Source organism: Barbatula barbatula (assembly GCF_947034865.1).
Source record: "Barbatula barbatula genome assembly, chromosome: 19".
In the NCBI taxonomy this organism is placed as follows: domain Eukaryota; kingdom Metazoa; phylum Chordata; class Actinopteri; order Cypriniformes; family Nemacheilidae; genus Barbatula; species Barbatula barbatula.
The window spans coordinates 1050212-1070883 of record NC_136782.1 but is presented as its reverse complement, the minus strand read 5'-3'; the positions used below and the strand labels follow the sequence as shown (position 1 = coordinate 1070883).

Below are 20672 nucleotides of genomic sequence, written 5' to 3'. Positions count from 1 at the left end.
CTGTCTGCGTTTGGGTTCAATCCTGACAGTGCCAAGGTGAAAACCGAATATTGTTATTTTCAGATTACAGACGCTTTTATCTAATTGACTTTTAACTCAGTCTGTAAATTTGTTAAAAAAAAGCATGGGGCACATTGGACTGTTTATCAGCATTTTAACGGCACAGATAAAGGACAATGTGACTTTCTGTCATTAGTCTATTTTTACAAACTATTTTTCTAGCATTTCGATTTAAATGAAAAACAAGAAGACCCAGAAGTAGACCCAGATTTTTCAGGCCTTATATGAGGTCCAGGACACCCAGCTCCCCTCATGAACACATGTAGAATTGCCACAAAAGTGAGATACATTTAGCCTAGACTGCAACAGGAACACATGAACATGCTCCATACCTTAATGTATGATCTGGAAAACCTAGTCGAACCATAATCATATAAGTTTTCAACAAAGAAAACCACTGATGGAAAAATAAATCTGTTTATAAAGCGAGCTGCCAACATCTCTGAAGCCGGAGAAACTTCAGACTGAACAAACATAGAGCTATCTGTGTGCCAGTGAACCGACTCTGGAGAAATCTTAACCGTTTAAACCCCAATCAAACACTGCATCTTTCCATCGTCTTAGCAGAATCTACCCTGCTGTGAGAAGACGAGAGCTCGTGATTCTTCTTTGTTGTCTGTTGTTTTGACCTCGAAATGAAAGTGTAATTCAATAATTGCCGTCTTTCAGTGCCTCGACTCGAGAGCTGTGGAAGAACACAAAGAGAAGTCTTTCCATTCCTGTCTGTGCAGTTTTCAAGCCATGTCATGGGCCTGCAGTATTTTCATGTGTTTATACTGGCAGCGTGAGAATTATGGTAGCGAGGCGGTTTAGATGTTTCTGATGAGATACACAGTACATCAGGAGAGGTATGTAAAGCCATGAATGGATGACAGACAGTGGGAATAAACTGGAAACCTTTTCTTTCAACAATCTAACCTTGCAAGTATCCTCTAGTACACACTGCCACATAGCAACAGCCTAGCAACAAGCGAAGAGGGGCTCCAATCCCCCATTATGTTAGCATTGTGACAGTCACAAATAAATCTCTACAATGCTTTTAGGAAGTGTGGCAGAAATGAGGAAAGATGTTGCCCAACAACACAAGATCAGCCAGTGCTTTGTCAACAGTTTACTGCTTTGGGTGCCATACAAACAACAGCAAGATTAAAGAGAAATAGAGAAGTGATCCAGACATCTCAGAGCTACGATCATCCTTCAGTTTGTGATTGTACTTGCATTTAGTTGCGAGGTAATGAAAATGAAATACTTTCTTTTAATACTGTTCAGGTCACTTGAATCTTGCGCACTTGTTCATTCATTTAGACAATGAGACATTTCATCACATACAAAGTAAACACATTATTTATACAGTGTACATGATACATCCACATTTAAATATCATATAGTTACCTGATATGTATTATCCCCGCTGCTTATGTAGGGTTGTACAAAGGTCAAATTTTATCAGTGCGATTGTCCAGATACAGTTTAAAGATCATCCACCATGGGACATCGTAAATCCTCGTATGACTCATAATGATATGACACTGGCCATGTTATTGTAAACTATAAATGCAGGTGAAACACTTTACAACCTCAACACTTAAAATCCACAATTCTTAAGAATGTCAAAAAACTATTAACGTGCAGATATTATGCCACAAAATGTACACTGTTTTAACTTTGTTTAGCATAAAGACTGTTGACAGAATGTAAGGTTACATAGTGTTGACTCCATGAGTATGCATGGCCGGAAGCAAAAAGCAGAAGGGACGTTTCCTTTTAGTAACGTCCCAAGAGTGATTTAGCCCATCAGAAGTACTGACTAAAACAAAACACATTCTATCCCGGAGTCGTGTTGTATGGTAAGTTCAGTGCTATGTTCTGTATTATATATCCACCACACATCTCTCATGGGAACCAAACACACGCTGCAACATAAATAGCCATTGCTGTCAGGTTTCACACAGTTTGAATTTTTTAACAGTTTGTCAATGCATTTATTTATTCTTACTCCCATGTATATTTGAGCTATTACTGATACATTACAGTTAAACATTGTCAGTGTAAACATTAGTTCACGCAACATGACCAACACAAGTAACTGTATTAACGTTAACAAGGATTAATACATGCTGAAAACGATATCGCTCATTGTAAGTTCATGTTAGAAAATGCAAAATGATTGTAATGTGAAATGAAATAGCGTCATTATTTCTACTGATTATCACAAATGTTTACTAATGAGATTTTGCACTCAACGTTTGGGGCTTTGGGAACGTCACTAAATTAAAGGAGTGCAGTCTAGTTATCCATAATCTTGTTACTTTGCATTTAAATTCTAAATTTTGTGGAAAATCACGACTTAATAAAGGAGGAGCTTAATGAGGCTTGAGCATATTGCATTGTGAACTCTATTGTATACTGCGCATCATACCGTATGTTACTGTACAATACATTGTAGACTGTACGCTGAAGAAACAGCACGAGGAGAAGAATGGGATGGCAGCCTGTGTGTTTCATGTCTCTGATATTTATGTTGTTAACAGAACGGCGTTATCCATGGAGTTTACAACAGCACTTGCAGAGTTCTCGGACACTTACTCCAACCAGAGCGGTGGAAATCACACATCGAGTCCCTGTTCCCGTGAAAGTACTCTAAAGACGATAGTGTTCCCCATTCTCTACTCCATTCTCTTCACCCTGGGCCTGTCGCTGAACGGTCTGGCAGCATGGGTTTTCCTCAGAATCCCCAGCAAATCTCACTTTATCATTTACTTGAAGAACATCGTTGTGGCCGATATCATCATGACGCTTACCTTCCCCTTTAAGATCTTCGCCGACTCAAACATCGCATCGGTCGGAACGCGTGTCTTTGTCTGTCGCGTGTCGTCCGTCCTCTTCTACCTCACCATGTACATCAGCATTCTGTTCTTTGGCCTGATCAGTGTGGATCGCTGCAGAAAGACCATGTGGCCTTTTGTTGGCACCAATGCTAGACGCCTGCTGAACAGAAAGCTCCTCGCAGGCTTCATATGGATGACCCTCGTGACTATTTGCCTGCCAAACGTCATTCTGACTAGTCTTCCGAACACGTCGGCTCGCTTCAAGTGCAGTGATCTGAAGACACAGATGGGACTGCGATGGCACGAGGTGGTCAACCATATTTGCCAGGTGATCTTCTGGGGAAACCTTGTGACCGTGATAATATGTTACGCGCTCATCTCCAAAGAGCTCTACAAGTCTTATGCCCGAACACAAGCTCGAAACCCGACGCAGAAGAAAGCCAGCATTCAGGCAAATGTCTTCCTTGTGTTGGCAGTGTTCTTTGTTTGCTTTGTGCCCTTTCATTTTGCCCGAGTGCCGTACACCATCAGCCAGACACGAGGACGATTCTTTAACTGCGAGCAGAAGTTGTTTTTCTTTCAGTTGAAGGAGAGCACGCTGTGGCTTTCTTCCCTCAATTCTGTGCTGGATCCACTCATCTACTTCTTCCTCTGCAAGTCCTTCAGGAGCTCTCTGTTAAACATAGTCTGTCTGTCGCGCGGCTGGTGCAGAGATCTCAGCACAGACACGGTCAGTACGCAGACGTGATGCAGGAACCTTCTGTTCCTGTGCTTTTATGAACAGTCTCTTATAACGTGAGGTCACGATACATCGCTGTCCTACACCTAGAATGAATTACATTATCATCTGTGCTGAAACTGACTAGCTTTCTGTTACAGCCACATGAGGTATTCCACCCTGAAAAAAAAAGACAATCCTTTTCTTTTTTTGTAAAGAAAGGGTGAATACATGTTTTCATGGGGTTCATCCATATGCATGTATACTGCATGTACTGTTTCTTTCTCTGTTCAGTGTACTTCCGTTCTATTTGAAATTAGTTCAAATCAAGTGCATTTAATGCTAGATTTCACAAGGTTTAACAGCATCATTCAAATGAATGCAGCCTCTGTCATTTTCTTATGTAACACTAAAATTACATTTTACCAATAAAAATATGAATGATGCCATCAATGAATTTCATTGGAAATCACGAACTCAAATCAAACTGACTGAAGCTTGACTTTTAGGCATTCAAGAACTAGTAAATGCAATGACATGATCTAAAGCAGAATGTCAATGTTGCTGTGGGTATAATGCAATGTAAGTCGCTTTGGATAAATGCATCTGCAAAATGCATACAGTAAATGTAACTGTAATAGCAAGTACACCATCACCCCCCCCATTTCCACAATATCATTATCACCTGACCTTCATGCATCAAACATACATTTAAGCAAGTTCAGCCCAGGAAAAAGACCAGGACCAGTCAAGTGTATCTTGAAAACTCTATTTTCTCACTGACAAAAATGATAAAAAAAGTATTTTGTTACACTTGAGGAGTACAGTTCATTCATGTAATGCAAATTCTGCCACCACCCTATCCCAGTGGTCCACAAGGGGACCCCAACTGACTTCCAAGGGGGCCTCAAGATGACTTATAATTTAAAATGAGAGTAAAATACCATGGAAATTCATTAAAAAACTAAAAACCAAGATATGTGATATGATATAAATTTTATTTATCCTTTTGGAAAATTGTTCTGCACCATACTGATACACTTATACAAAAACGGAATCAATTTCCTCAACCACCCCCCACACATTCACAACGTTCAGACAAAACAGAAAGAAAAACACAAATCCCACTACACATGGCTGGGATAACAAAGCGTAGCTGTAAGTACTGTGACAGTTCAGCTGGAAAGAAAGTGCATGGTGCTATTTAAAGTGCTGTCCTGCAGGTAACTTTTTGTTCATCAATTTGATGCTCGTTGGAATAAATGACTTACTGGCCCGATTTGTTTTAAAAGAATGTAACCTAAACCTCCTCCCTGATGGCAACACCTCATATGCCTGATGTAGGGGATGTAACATATCATTATTTATTGCTTGACCTTTCTTCAACACCCTTCTTTCACAGGTAATAGCCATACTGTCTAGTTTTTGCCCCGCGACCTTGCTGGCCAAGTTCACTATCTTGCTCAGTCTGTTTTTGTTGGTCACTGATAAAGAGAAATACCAGGCAACACAACAAAACAGTAGCATGTTCTCCACAAATGAGTGATAAAAAAGTAACATCATATCTCTATCTACTCTGAATTGTCTTAGTCTCCACATAAAATGCAGCCTCTGCAGCTCCTTTTTATAGATGGTGTCAGTATTGCTGTTCCATTTCAACTTATTATCTATTATTGTGTCTAAGTACTTGTACTTCGCCACAATTTCAACATCCTCTCCATTTATAGCCATAGACTGATGGGGCTGGCTCTCAGTTCTGTAATTTCCTTTGTTTTATTTATATTTAGATGAAGACAGCTGGACCTACACCAGTCTACAAATTGATCTACCCAGCCCCTGTAGTTGGACTCGTCCCTATTATGTATTAACCCCACTATTGCTGTGTCCGTGTGCACTCCTCAGGCAGATCACCTGGAAAGTTTCCGCTGTGCAGATCCCTTAGCTGCCAGAGTTGATCCCGGGTATAACGTAAAACCCCAAATGTTGTAGCAGCGGCCGATGCACAGCCTCCCCGACTCAATGAAGGGATTGTCGACAGCAACAGATGAATCGCCAGGACGATATACATAAACTGCGTAACAGAACGCATCTTGACCTTGTTTGTTCACTTCTGACTTAGCAGCCACACGTTCCCAACGTGTAGTTCAGGGCTTTCACGCGTGCTACAGGCACTCATCGCCAAGGTGCAGCGCCGGAAGTGCTCCATATTTCGTATTACTTACCATTGTTGAATAAACACTTTTCCAGTCAATGTCAAGCTCTAAAATATTTGATTGGGTAGAAATGGTGAGAAAATTGTTGAGTGCAATGGGGGCCTTGGAGATATAAAGATTGAAAACACCTGTTCTAGCCCAATGTTGTAAAATTCCCACATTCATGTAACAAGCTACAAATGTGTTGAAAGTAATGTAATGAAAGTATTCATATCTGCAAGACACATTACTAATCACAGCATTTGACTTACTTGCATGCTGTTTTATCCAGTCAAATGAAAAGCTTACGTTCCTTGAAGCAAACGTGCAGGTTGTGTAAGTTTATGGCTTGGTAAACAGACCTATTTATAAAAAACATCCAACAACATGGCAGGACTGAACAATAGGACCTATTAGTTGTGTAGATGTGGTCTTCATGAAAAGATTTATTTTAGTGGACCTAAAACTGAGGTTGGAATATTACGACAGCTAGCCTTGACACAAACTTTTAAAATCATCACTGATAGCACAGGCCATAAAACAATACATTTACATATCAGTGGTGTAAAACAAACACTGCGTTGAAGACCACAATATGTCATTTCCGCCACTAGAGGTTGCAAAGTATTAACATAGATGCAGCTCGATGATGCTGTGGAGGAGATCATCATATTCCCTCCACTGCCGATTGAAATCAATTTCACAAATCATGTTTACCCTAACCCTTTACAATTACATTTTCAGACCATTCAATACAAATGAAAAATTTAAACACAATATCCGTTTTTTTATTTTAAATAACTTTGTCAATGGATTATTGTCATTTTCTCTCATATTTGTATTTTACTTTTATTAAATTGTGATTCAACATTTAAACAAATGAAAACTAACCACATTTAGCCATTCATAACCCAGTCACCTCATGTGCAGTTTTCATTTATGAACAGGAGAATTAACGGTTACAATATTTAAACCACGGTAAAACAAATTGAAAAACAGATTGGCTTTGTTATAGTAACTTTGGCACTGTTCTGCCATTGTTCGCTAACTTGAGGCACTTCAGCCAATCCCTTCAGTTTACAAAAGAAGGAGGATACAATTATGTTTGAGGCTCACTATATGTAATTTCCATGAACAGACTTTTTATTATTTATCTATGCCTAGGTTAATACAGTTTCCCTGTTATGGCATCTTCAAACAATGCAATAGCAAGTCTATTGCGCTGGCACTTTTTCAAATTTCCCAATAATTTTGATAAAGTAATGCTTAGTGGTACAATACTTAGTAGTACATACAAATACAAACACATACTACAAAAACAACTGTCTCAGACTAATCATTAATTCATAAGGCTGAAGACTCAATAAATATGTTTATTACCTCCTTTTTTATAAGATCTTCCCCATGAGCAAGTACACTATCCCAGTGCTTTTGAGGGAATATATTCAAAAATTTTGCGAATAAAACACTAAGGGCATATTTTCAAGAATGAACACCTGAAAAAGTGAACACAAAAAAGCCCAGTATTCTCGTAGAAATTAAACTGAAAAAGTGACTGGGAGAACAACTGAGTGAATAAAAGGGCCCTTTGCTAAAGTATCTAGCCTGAAGAGGACCTCTCTGTCTGGGCCAAGCTTTTTGTTATGTATTCACCATTCACCTGGTTACGGCTGTGTATTTTCGGCCTGAATCCGGCCCGTCCGCGCTCCGTTCCCTCTTGGGACCGCAATGTTGTCCTGGTGGGCCTTCAGAGGCCCCCCTTCGAGCCCATAGGAGGCTGCTCTTCCTCACCTCTCGATGAAGACGGTCCTCCTGCTGGCGCTCGCTTCCATCAAGATGGTAGGGGACCTACAAGCATTTTCTGTATCCCCGGATTGCCTTAAATTTGGGCCCGGTAACTCTCACGTGATCCTGAGACCCCGGCCTGGCTACGTGCCCAAAGTTCCCAACAATCCCTTTCGGGACCAGGTGGTGAACTTGCAGGGATGTGGCCTCCTCATGGGCACTGGCTCAGGTCGCCTCTCTGGCAGATATTTGTAGAGCTGCGGGTTGGGCTACGCCTTCGCGTGATTCTATAACCTCCGTGTAGAACCGGCAGCCGAGTCTTGCATGCTACCAGCACGTGAGACCGGCGGCCGGTAGGGTGTACACCTGCGAAAGCGCCTTCCCCCCCTTTCCGGGCAGGTCAGTGCGCTAATTCAGACTCACTTCATTCGCCACGGGTGAAGAACAGGCATTCCCTCCATCACTAAGCACTAAGAACAGCGCTTCCCCAGTGGCCCTACGGTACTGGACGGCTTCTCGCCATTAGAGATACAAGGCCTTCGTCTGTGGTGGCCGAGGGCAGGTGCCTCTCATCTTTGACAAAGCTCTGGGACGCCCTGCCAACCCCATTGGATGGTTACAAACCGGCACTGCATCTTGGCGACTAGGGCCTGCTGCACGTGTGAAAGCCCTGAACTACACGTTGGGAACGTGTGGCTGCTAAGTCAGAAGTGAACAAACAAGGTCAAGATGTGTTCTGTTCAGTTTATGTATATCGTCCTGGCGATTCATCTGTTGCTGTCGACAATCCCTTCATTGAGTCGGGGAGGCTGTGCATCGGCCGCTGCTACAACATATGGGGTTTTACGTTATACCCGGGATCAACTCTGGCAGCTAAGGGATCTGCACAGCGGAAACTTTCCAGGTGATCTACCTGAGGAGTGCACACGGACACCCACATCCCCGAGGAAAAGAGGCCGGCGCGGGGGCATACGGCGTAGAGTTCGCGCACTGGGGAGCAAGCCACCTCTACCTACTGTCATCTTGGCTAACACCCGTTCCTTGTTGAAGCAACTTACGGAGCTACGGAGCGCTGTGAGGTACCTCGCAGAGTATCTGGAAAGTTGTCTGTTGTGCTTCACGGAAACATGGCTTAAAGACACGACTGATAACTCAACACTCAGGATCACAGGGTTCAGCGACCCGATTAGACTGGACCGTGATGAACAGGTAACTGGCAAGAGAAGGGGTGGGGGAGTATGTGTATATATAAATGAGGGTTGGTGTGGAAATTACATAGTAAGAGACTCTTATTGCTCGGAGGATATTGAGCTATTGTCGCTGTCGGTAAGACCTTATTATTTACAGAAGGAATTTGGTCAGGTGTTTATCACTGTGGTATATGTTCATCCCTGCGCTAATATTGGCTGCACTAGTTAGATCAACCGGAACCAGGGACACTTCCAATAACAACTGATGCATTTGTTGCATCAAAGAGTGCAGAACAGTACTCTACTCTCAGCCAGTCTTGTCTCATTTTTCCAAGGTTACCAGAGCGGGCAGGACGCAGTCCAAGGCTACCGGAGCGGGCAGGGCGCAATCCATTCCCAGACCTGACAAATGCTGGACGAAGGACGTGGCGACTCTACAAAACTTCAGTCGCTATTAGATTATTAATGATAATTTTAAATCTAAATTTTGTTTTTTATTTTGCCTTGTTGTGCAAGCACTGTTGAGCTTGTGCAGAGGCAGCAGTTTTTGCCAGAGGGGAATTGGAATCCCCTGGTTAGGCCTGGTCTCCCTCTGAGGTTTTTTTTTTCCCTCCGAGGTTTTGGGTTCCTCGCCACCGTTTGCATACTGTTTTGCACTGTTTGCCTGGCCGGGGGGGCTGCTAGAATTTGATAGTCTTATTTAATTAACTCTGCATATAGTAATTTATTGTGTGTCTGATATTTGAACTGTGTTTTGACTTCCATAACCTTTTATGTTTTACTTATAGTCAATGTTTTCTTGTACAGCTGCTTTGTAACAATGAAAATTGTAAAAAGCGCTATATAAATAAAGCTGACTTGACTTGACTTAATATTAAGGCTGCGGCAAATAGGATATACGACACAATGGCTAAATTAGAAAACATGGCACCTGATGCGCCGAAGTTTGTTATTGGAGATTTTAATGGATGTTCAATCACAAGCGTACTGCCCAATTACTATCAATACGTCAAGTGCCCGACAAGGAGGGAAAAGACACTTGGTCTATGCTTCTGGAATATTAAGGACACCTACAAGGGCTACGCAAAACCACCCCTCGGAGACTCGGATCACAACGCAATTCAGCTCGACCCGCAGTATAGACAAAAGCTCAAAACCAGCAAACCCGAGATAAGGACAGTCAAACAGTGGACTACTGAGTCTGTTGAACATCTTAGGGGCTGTTTTGATTGTATTGTGTGGGACATTTTTGTAAATACTAGTAAGAACTCAGTAGTGGCTGACATTTAACATTTCCAAATGACAAACCCTGGGTAAATAAAGAATTAAAAACTGCACTGTATAGGAAGAAGAGAGCTTTTGAACAGAGAGATATGCTTAAAATGAAAGAGATTCAGAAGGAGATTAGACAAATAACAAAGATATAAACTGCAGATTGAGGCGAAAATGAGGGGGAAAAACCTGAAACATGCATGGCAAGGGATGTATACAATGATAGGGAAGGAAGAGAAGAAAAGGCACATAGTTACAAAAGGAGATGATCATGCATTTGCAAATGAATTGAATGTTTTTTATGCACGGTTCGAAACATCAGACTTTCTTAGGGAGCGTGATGCCATTAGACAGCAGCTACAGTATGGCACTCCTCCAACCATTACAACAGAGGAGGTGCGTAGAGTATTTAGTCAAATTGATCCAAAAAAGCACCAGGCGCTAATAAAATAAGTGGAAGGGTTCTGCAGAAATGTAGTGAACAACTAAGCATCATTTTCTGCCAGCTTTTTCAAAAATCATTAGATACACACTACATTCATAAAGCTTGGAAGTCTTCAATCATAGTACCAGTACCTAAGGTAGTAAGACCAGCTGATTTAAATGATTATCGTCCAGTCGCCCTAACATCAATTGTGATGGAGAGCCTAGAAAGAATTGTTTTGAGACATATTCTAAATAATGTGCAATGAAATATTGACTCTTTACAGTTTGCGTATAAAAAAAAAGCGGAGCACAGATGATGCTCTTTTGTATATGCTCCATAGTATCTATTGCCATCTGGATAAGCCCAAACGATATGACAGGGTTCTCTTTATAGATTTCACCTCCGCCTTCAATACTATCAGGCCCCATATTATGATGGAGAGGCTGGGGCGTTTGGGGGTAAATCCTAACATAACGAGGTGGATTGAGTCCTTTCTGACAGAGAAAACACAGTGTGTTAGGGTAAATGAAGCTGTGTCTGCCCCGATTATGACCAATACAGGATCCCCACATGGCAGTGTCATCTCGCCAGTACTGTTCACTTTAGTAATACATCTGAGCATCTTACAATAACATTTGCAGATGACACAGCAATAGTGGGGTTAATACAGAATAGGGACGAGTCCAACTACAGGGGCTGGGTAGATCAATTTGTAGACTGGTGTAGGTCCAGCTGTCTTCATCTAAATATAAATAAAACAAAGGAAATTACAGAACTGAGAGCCAGCCCCATCAGTCTATGGCTATAAATGGAGAGGATGTTGAAATTGTGGAGGAGTGCAAGTACTTAGACACAATAATAGATAATAAGTTGAAATGGAACAGCAATACTGACACCATCTCTAAAAAGGAGCTGCAGAGGCTGCATTTTATGCAGAGACTAAGACAATTCAGAGTAGATAGAGATATGATCTTACTTTTTTATCACTCATTTGTGGAGAACATGCTACTGTTTTGTTGTGTTGCCTGGTATTTCTCTTTATCAGTGACCAACAAAAACAGACTGAGCAAGAACTAGACAGTATGGCTATTACCTGTGAAAGAAGGGTGTTGAAGAAAGGTCAAGCAATAAATAATGATATGTTACATCCCCTACATCAGGCATATGAGGTGTTGCCATCAGGGATGAGGTTTAGGTTACATTCTTTTAAAACAAATCGGGCCAGTAAGTCATTTATTCCAACGAGCATCACATTGATGAACAAAAAGTTACCTGCAGGACAGCACTTTAAATAGCACCATGCACTTTCTTTCCAGCTGAACTGTCACAGTTCTTACAGCTACGCTTTGTTATCCCAGCCATGTGTAGTGGGGTTTGTGTTTTTCTTTCTGTTTTGTCTGAACGTTGTGAATGTGTGGGGGGTGGGGGTGGTTGAGGAAATTGATTTCGTTTTTTGTATAAGTGTACCATACAGTGCTGTATGGTGCAGAACAATTTTCCGAAAAGGATAAATACATTTATATCATATATCAATTTCGCGCTAGCGCTCGCGTCTGACACGCCTAGGCCAGTCACCGTCGCTTCGCTAGAGATTGTGATGCGGCATAGTGCTGTGGCGTTTTCATAGGAACCCCATCTGTCGGTTCGACACAACGTCGAGAGACCGACAGAAAGGGAACGTCTCGGTTACATATGTAACATCCGTTCCCTGATGCCACAACACTTGCCGCCCGCTGCAGCAGTCAAGAGATGCTCTCAGGCTCCTCAACACAAAAGGTGAATGAATGCAGCACGCCGTCTCCCTTTTATACCCGGATATCCGGGGGCGTCCGGCATGTAATTTCATTCGCCAATTTCATTTGCCTTTTCAAAATAGTCAGAAGATGATAGATTCTCAAGTCAAACCCCATCTGTCGGTTCGACACAAAGTCTCGTTCCCTCCATCAGGGAATGGAGGTTACATGTGTAACCGAGACGTTTTTTTAGTAAGATACCCTTTACTTACTGATAAATCCTGTTCATAAGATGGCTGCACGTTACTGTCATGGATTAGGACACAACCAAAGGGCAGACAGACAAAGGGTTATCACAAAACTTTATTAAACAAAAACAAAAACCCACTATGGGTAAAACACGATAAACAAAACAAGAATTCAAATTAAAACTTCCCACAATGTAAATATATGTGATTAAATTATTAGAAAATATTTACAAAATGTATATTACCTGAAACCAGCCATGTTTTAAAAGGAAGGGAGACATTTATTTAGTTGTGCCGTTAATTATGCACATGATGTCAGGGTTCAGGTTTGACTCACCATTCACTTTTGCGCACGCTCAGCTGTTTCCTTTATTGAACAGCAATCGGTCGTGTCTTGTCTCTAATCTTGTTTTCCCCCAGCTCGTTCTGGTGGTTGTTTTTCAGGAGTTGCCGTTTCGAAGTGGTCTTCCCGATTCACCGATTCTGCTTCCCGACTAAGAGTTTGCCATCTGTTCCCAGTGTCGATTCGCACGTCGCCTGACCACGCCTGCTTGACTACACTCTCTCTTCTCCCTTTACAGACACTGTTAACGCCTCGACCGACCCACACCTGCCAGACTACGATTACTGCCTCCTCCCGCATTTCTCCAGCTGTACCGCAGCGTAACTTTGTTGCCTTCAATAAACTGAACTTTAACACATCTGCTCTTGGGTCTTCCATCAGTTCGTGACAGAACACACTGGCCAGCATGGACCCAGCGGATGTTTCAACTTTGCACATGGCCGTGGAGCGGCAGGGGGCGTTACTGGGCCATCATCAGGAAGGCATAATGGCAACTCAGCAGACGGTTGATGCGTTGTCCGCTCTGGTGAATGATCTTTCGTCCCGGATGGAACACACACTATAGCTCGATGCGACCTCTCAAGGACTACCTCCAGAGCGACGGTGAGCCCACCCTTTGCAGAGCATTCCTCACGCAGTGTGAAGTTGTGTTTTCCCTCCAGTCGCGCACCTACTCTTCAGATAGAGCCAGGGTGGCGTTTGTGGTTTCCCTTCTTACCGGACGAACTCGCGAGTGGGGAGCAGCTATGTGGGAGGCACAGGCTCGCTGCAGGCACGACTTTCAGGATTTTAAGGTGGAGATGATCAAGGTGTTCGACCGTTCAGTCTTCGGGAGGGAGGCTTCTCGATGCCTTGCCTCACTGCGACAGGGCAGTAGGTCGGTGATGGACTATTCGATTGACTTTCGTACCCTGGCAGCCACTTGCACCTGGAATACCGAAGCCCTGATGGCACGTTTCTTAGAGGGACTCGTCAGTGAGATCAAAGATGAGATTTATGCCCGGGATTTTCCCGGGGATTTTGACGGACTGGTGGAGTTGGCCATTCGGCTGGATGCGAGGAGAGAGGTTCGTCAGCGAGAACAAGTCATCCTCTACCGTTCAGTTGGATCCGTGGTCTTCACTTCGCAGACCCCAATTTCGGATGAAACCGAACCCATGCAACTCAGCAGACTTCGCCTCTCGGCCAAGGAAAAGATGCGTCGCATAAACGACGGAGTGTGCCTCTACTGTGCGGGACAAGGACACCAAGCGGCTGCCTGCCCGTTAAAAGCCAGCGCTCGTCGGTAAATAGGGGAGTCCTGGCGAGCGGCACCTCCATCTCCCCCATCCTGGGTTCGCGTACCCTTCTACCAGTCGTGCCAACCTGTGCCAATGACTCTTTCTGTGAGTCGGCCCTCAAGGATTCAGGAGCGGATGGCAACTTCGTGGACGAGACCTGGGCTAGTGAGAGAGGGATTCCCCTTTTCCCTCTCCATCCACTCATTCTCGCCCACTCCCTGGACGGCAAGGTGATCAGCACGGTATCATTTACCACCACTTCGGTAGGTCTCATTACCTCCTGCAACCACCGGGAGGAGCTCACTCTCTTTGTCCTAAAGTCTTCTGTCGTTCCTCTTATTTTAGGTCACCCGTGGCTATCGTTACATAACCCCGCCATTAACTGGGCTCAAATTTTGTTTCTGGTTGGAGCGTGTATTGTCATGCTCACTGTCTTGGTTCTGCTTTTTCTTCTGTTCCTTCTGTGTTACAGGATGAACAAGTTGACCTGGCTCGTGTCCCGGAGGTTTACCAAAGCCTGCGAGCGGGCTTCAGCAAGTCCCGGGCCAAATCCCTTCCTCCGCACCATCAGTACGACTGTGCTATCGACCTCCTCCCAGGCACTTCTCCGCCGCGCGGCCGGCTTTTCTCCTTGTCCGCTTCCGAACGGATAGCCATGGAGAAATATTTGAGTGATTCTCTGGCAGCTGGTGTTATTCGTCCCTCCTCGTCTCCGGCCGGTGCAGGGTTTTTTTTCGTGAAGAAAAAGGATGGCTCCTTGCGTCCCTGCATAGATTACCGTGGGCTGAACGACATAAACGTTAAGAATCGTTACCCGTTGCCGCTTATGTCATCGGCCTTCGAGCTATTGCAAGGTTCTTCACGAAACTGGATCTTCGCAATGCTTACCATCTAGACCGGATAAGAGAGGGGGACGAATGGAAGATGGCGTTTAATACCCCTACGGGGCATTTTGAGTATAGAGTCATGCCTTTTGGACTCTCTAATGCCCCGGCCGTCTTCCAGGCGCTCGTTAATGACGTGCTGCGGGATATGATCAATAAGTTCATATTTGTTTACCTGGATGACATTTTAATCTTCTTCTCTCCAGGTGCACATTCAGCACGTCAGGCGGGTGCTTCACCGACTGCTGGAGGACCAGCTGTTTGTTAAAGCGGAGAAGTGTGACTTCCACCGCCAGTCTGTTCCGTTCTTGGGACACATTGCATCATCAGAGGGGATCCACATGGACCCAGAGAAGGTAAGGGCCATTTCCGACTGGCCGCCGCCTGATTCCCGCAGGGCCTTACAACAGTTCCTGGGCTTCGCAAATTTATATCGCCGGTTTATCAGGAACTTCGGGCAGGTGGCGGCTCCCCTCACTGCTTTAACCTCCACCAACAGCAAGTTTGTCTGGCTGCCGGCTGCTCAGAGGGCTTTCGAGGAACTTAAAAGTCACCATCCTCGTTACCCCGGACCCGGCGCGGCAGTTTGTGGTGGAGATTGATGCATCGGAGGTGGGGGTTGGGGTGGTCCTTTCTCAGGTTTCCCGTTGTGACAATAAGTTAGACCCGTGTGCTTACTTTTCCCATCGTTTGTCTCCCACAGAACGGAACTACGATGTCGGCAATCGAGAGCTGCTGGCTGTTCGCTTGGCTCTGGGGGAGTGGCACCACTGGTTAGAAGCATCTACCATCCCCTTCATCGTGTGGAACGATCACAAGAATCTGGAATATATTCGGTCCGCAAAACGGCTGAATTCTAGACAGGCTGGCTGGGCACTCTTCGTCGGGCGCTTCAATTTCGTGCTCTCGTATCGGCCGGGCTCTAAGAATGCCAAGCCGGATGCCTTGTCGCGGTGTTTTACTTCCCCGTGTGATCCGCTCCCACCTGACACCATCCTGCCCTCTGGGTGTGTGCTGGGGGGGGTCGCGTGGGGAATCGAACATCGCGTCAAGCGAGCTTTGAGCGGAATCAAAGTCCCTAGAGGGTGTCCAGCGAATCTACTTTTTGTACATGATTCGGTTCGCGCGGCTGTTCTCCGTTGGTGACACACCTCCAGACTCGTTTGCCACCCGGGCGTCAGAAGATCGCTGGCTGCCTTCCGCCAGCGTTTCTGGTGGCCGGGCATGGTGAAGGACGTCCGTCGGTTCGTGAGTGCGTGCTCGGTCTGCGCCCAAAGCAAGTCCCTGAACGCACCATCGTCTGGGCTGCTCTTACCCCTTCCTGTTCCTTCCCGCCCTTGGTCCCATATTGCGCTGGATTTTGTGGTTGGTCTCCCCATTTCCAGTGGCAATACGGTAGTCCTCACGGTAGTGGACCGGTTTTCTTCCTGGCCTTTCCTAAACTCTGCTAAGTTTGCTAAGGAGACAGGCAGGGCAGTCGTTGATAATTTCTTCCGAAATTCATGGTCTCCCGGAGGACGTGGTCTTCGACAGGGGGCCCCAGTTCGTCTCTTGCTTTTGGCGGGAGTTCTGTCGACAGATTGGCGCTCCTGCCAGTCTGTCTTCGGGATTTCACCCACAGTCTAACGGCCAGTCAGAGCGCGCCAATCTGGAACTTGGCCGGATGCTCCGCTGCCTGGCCTCTCACAATCCTTCTTCTTGGAGTCAGCAGCTTACGTGGGCTGAGTATCCTTACAACTTGTTGCCGGTATCGTCTACTGGGTTATCCCCATTTATGTGTTGCCTCGGTTACCAACCTCCTTTGTTTTCTTTCCAGGCCCCGAAGCTGCGGTTCCCTCGGTCCAAGCATTTATTCACCGGTGTCGCCTCACCTGGAGAAGGGCTAGGGAGGTTCTTCTACGGACCAGGGACCGCACCAAGCTGGCCGCTGACTGTCACCGGACATAGGCTCCCAGGTACATCTGTGGCCCTCTACGAGGGACCTCACTTTGCGCGTCCCTGCGTGCAAACTGGCCCCTCGCTATGTTGGGCCATACCCGATTGTTAAAGTCTTCAGCCCGGTGGCGGTTCGGCTTCGCTTGCCGGGTCCTCTTCGCCGGGTGCATCCAGTCTTCCACGTCTCTAAAGTCAAACCTGTCGGTCGCTCTCCTCATGTTCCCCTGGTTTCTTCCCCGGTCTCCCTCCTCCCCTGATCATTGATGGTGCTCCCGCCTTCAGGGTCAGGAGGGTGCTTGACTCTAGGCGTCGTGGTAGGGGATTCCAGTATCTGGTCGACTGGGAGGGTTATGGTCCGGAGGAAAGATGTTGGGTCCCGGCCCGGGACTTCCAGGACCGTTCGCTCATTGAGGCTTTCCACCTCCGTCGTGCCCCTCTTTCCTCTGGCGCGCCTGGGGGCGCGCCTGGGGGAAGGGGTACTGTCAGGGTTCAGGTTTGACTTACCATTCACTTCTGCGCACACTCGGCTGTTTCCTTTATTGAACAGCAATCGGTCGTGTCTTGTCTCTAATCTTGTTTTCCCAAAGCTCGTTCTGGTGGTTGTTTGTCAGGAGTTGCCGTTTCGAAGTTGTCTTCCCGGTTCACCGATTCTGCTTCCCGACTAAGAGTTTGCCATCTGTTCCCAGTATCGATTCGCACCTCGCCTGACCACGCCTGCTTGACTACGCTCTCTCTTCTCCCTTTACGGATACTGTTAACGCCTCGACTGACCCACGCCTGCCTCCTCCCGCATTTCTCCGGCTGTACCGCCGCGTAACTTTGTTTGCCTTATTTTTTGCCTTCAATAAACTGAACTTTAACTGAAATCTGCTCTTGGGTCTTCCATCAGTTCCATCGACCCGCAGTATAGACAAAAGCTCAAAACCAGCAAACCCGAGATAAGGACAGTCAAACAGTGGACTACTGAGTCTGTTGAACATCTTAGGGGCTGTTTTGATTGTATTGTGTGGGACATTTTTGTAAATACTAGTAAGAACTCAGTAGTGGCTGACATTTAACATTTCCAAATGACAAACCCTGGGTAAATAAAGAATTAAAAACTGCACTGTATAGGAAGAAGAGAGCTTTTGAACAGAGAGATATGCTTAAAATGAAAGAGATTCAGAAGGAGATTAGACAAATAACAAAGATATAAACTGCAGATTGAGGCGAAAATGAGGGGGAAAAACCTGAAACATGCATGGCAAGGGATGTATACAATGATAGGGAAGGAAGAGAAGAAAAGGCACATAGTTACAAAAGGAGATGATCATGCATTTGCAAATGAATTGAATGTTTTTTATGCACGGTTCGAAACATCAGACTTTCTTAGGGAGCGTGATGCCATTAGACAGCAGCTACAGTATGGCACTCCTCCAACCATTACAACAGAGGAGGTGCGTAGAGTATTTAGTCAAATTGATCCAAAAAAGCACCAGGCGCTAATAAAATAAGTGGAAGGGTTCTGCAGAAATGTAGTGAACAACTAAGCATCATTTTCTGCCAGCTTTTTCAAAAATCATTAGATACACACTACATTCATAAAGCTTGGAAGTCTTCAATCATAGTACCAGTACCTAAGGTAGTAAGACCAGCTGATTTAAATGATTATCGTCCAGTCGCCCTAACATCAATTGTGATGGAGAGCCTAGAAAGAATTGTTTTGAGACATATTCTAAATAATGTGCAATGAAATATTGACTCTTTACAGTTTGCGTATAAAAAAAAAGCGGAGCACAGATGATGCTCTTTTGTATATGCTCCATAGTATCTATTGCCATCTGGATAAGCCCAAACGATATGACAGGGTTCTCTTTATAGATTTCACCTCCGCCTTCAATACTATCAGGCCCCATATTATGATGGAGAGGCTGGGGCGTTTGGGGGTAAATCCTAACATAACGAGGTGGATTGAGTCCTTTCTGACAGAGAAAACACAGTGTGTTAGGGTAAATGAAGCTGTGTCTGCCCCGATTATGACCAATACAGGATCCCCACATGGCAGTGTCATCTCGCCAGTACTGTTCACTTTAGTAATACATCTGAGCATCTTACAATAACATTTGCAGATGACACAGCAATAGTGGGGTTAATACAGAATAGGGACGAGTCCAACTACAGGGGCTGGGTAGATCAATTTGTAGACTGGTGTAGGTCCAGCTGTCTTCATCTAAATATAAATAAAACAAAGGAAATTACAGAACTGAGAGCCAGCCCCATCAGTCTATGGCTATAAATGGAGAGGATGTTGAAATTGTGGAGGAGTGCAAGTACTTAGACACAATAATAGATAATAAGTTGAAATGGAACAGCAATACTGACACCATCTCTAAAAAGGAGCTGCAGAGGCTGCATTTTATGCAGAGACTAAGACAATTCAGAGTAGATAGAGATATGATCTTACTTTTTTATCACTCATTTGTGGAGAACATGCTACTGTTTTGTTGTGTTGCCTGGTATTTCTCTTTATCAGTGACCAACAAAAACAGACTGAGCAAGAACTAGACAGTATGGCTATTACCTGTGAAAGAAGGGTGTTGAAGAAAGGTCAAGCAATAAATAATGATATGTTACATCCCCTACATCAGGCATATGAGGTGTTGCCATCAGGGATGAGGTTTAGGTTACATTCTTTTAAAACAAATCGGGCCAGTAAGTCATTTATTCCAACGAGCATCACATTGATGAACAAAAAGTTACCTGCAGGACAGCACTTTAAATAGCACCATGCACTTTCTTTCCAGCTGAACTGTCACAGTTCTTACAGCTACGCTTTGTTATCCCAGCCATGTGTAGTGGGGTTTGTGTTTTTCTTTCTGTTTTGTCTGAACGTTGTGAATGTGTGGGGGGTGGGGGTGGTTGAGGAAATTGATTTCGTTTTTTGTATAAGTGTACCATACAGTGCTGTATGGTGCAGAACAATTTTCCGAAAAGGATAAATACATTTATATCATATATCAATTTCGCGCTAGCGCTCGCGTCTGACACGCCTAGGCCAGTCACCGTCGCTTCGCTAGAGATTGTGATGCGGCATAGTGCTGTGGCGTTTTCATAGGAACCCCATCTGTCGGTTCGACACAACGTCGAGAGACCGACAGAAAGGGAACGTCTCGGTTACATATGTAACATCCGTTCCCTGATGCCACAACACTTGCCGCCCGCTGCAGCAGTCAAGAGATGCTCTCAGGCTCCTCAACACAAAAGGTGAATGAATGCAGCACGCCGTCTCCCTTTTATACCCGGATATCCGGGGGCGTCCGGCATGTAATTTCATTCGCCAATTTCATTTGCCTTTTCAAAATAGTCAGAAGATGATAGATTCTCAAGTCAAACCCCATCTGTCGGTTCGACACAAAGTCTCGTTCCCTCCATCAGGGAACGGAGGTTACATGTGTAACCGAGACGTTTTTTTAGTAAGATACCCTTTACTTACTGATAAATCCTGTTCATAAGATGGCTGCACGTTACTGTCATGGATTAGGACACAACCAAAGGGCAGACAGACAAAGGGTTATCACAAAACTTTATTAAACAAAAACAAAAACCCACTATGGGTAAAACACGATAAACAAAACAAGAATTCAAATTAAAACTTCCCACAATGTAAATATATGTGATTAAATTATTAGAAAATATTTACAAAATGTATATTACCTGAAACCAGCCATGTTTTAAAAGGAAGGGAGACATTTATTTAGTTGTGCCGTTAATTATGCACATGATGTCAGGGTTCAGGTT

General features: G+C 44.6%; 2 protein-coding genes across 3 annotated transcripts in view; both read left to right on the top strand.

Moving 5' to 3' along the window:
• Window positions 1-20672, top strand: part of rabgef1l (RAB guanine nucleotide exchange factor (GEF) 1, like) — a 45206-nt gene that overhangs the window by 1961 nt on the left and 22573 nt on the right. The window lies entirely within an intron of this gene.
• Window positions 1855-4061, top strand: p2ry12 (purinergic receptor P2Y12). Its single transcript, XM_079481087.1, has 2 exons — window positions 1855-1907; window positions 2592-4061. Exon 2 carries the CDS (start codon window positions 2605-2607, stop codon window positions 3634-3636), a length of 1032 nt encoding a protein of 343 aa, XP_079337213.1. The 5' UTR covers window positions 1855-1907; window positions 2592-2604; the 3' UTR covers window positions 3637-4061.

Excerpts from the sequence above, each read along its gene's own strand:
- p2ry12 (XM_079481087.1), top strand. The coding sequence starts at position 2,605 with ATGGAGTTTACAACAGCACTTGCAGAGTTCTCGGACACTTACTCCAAC.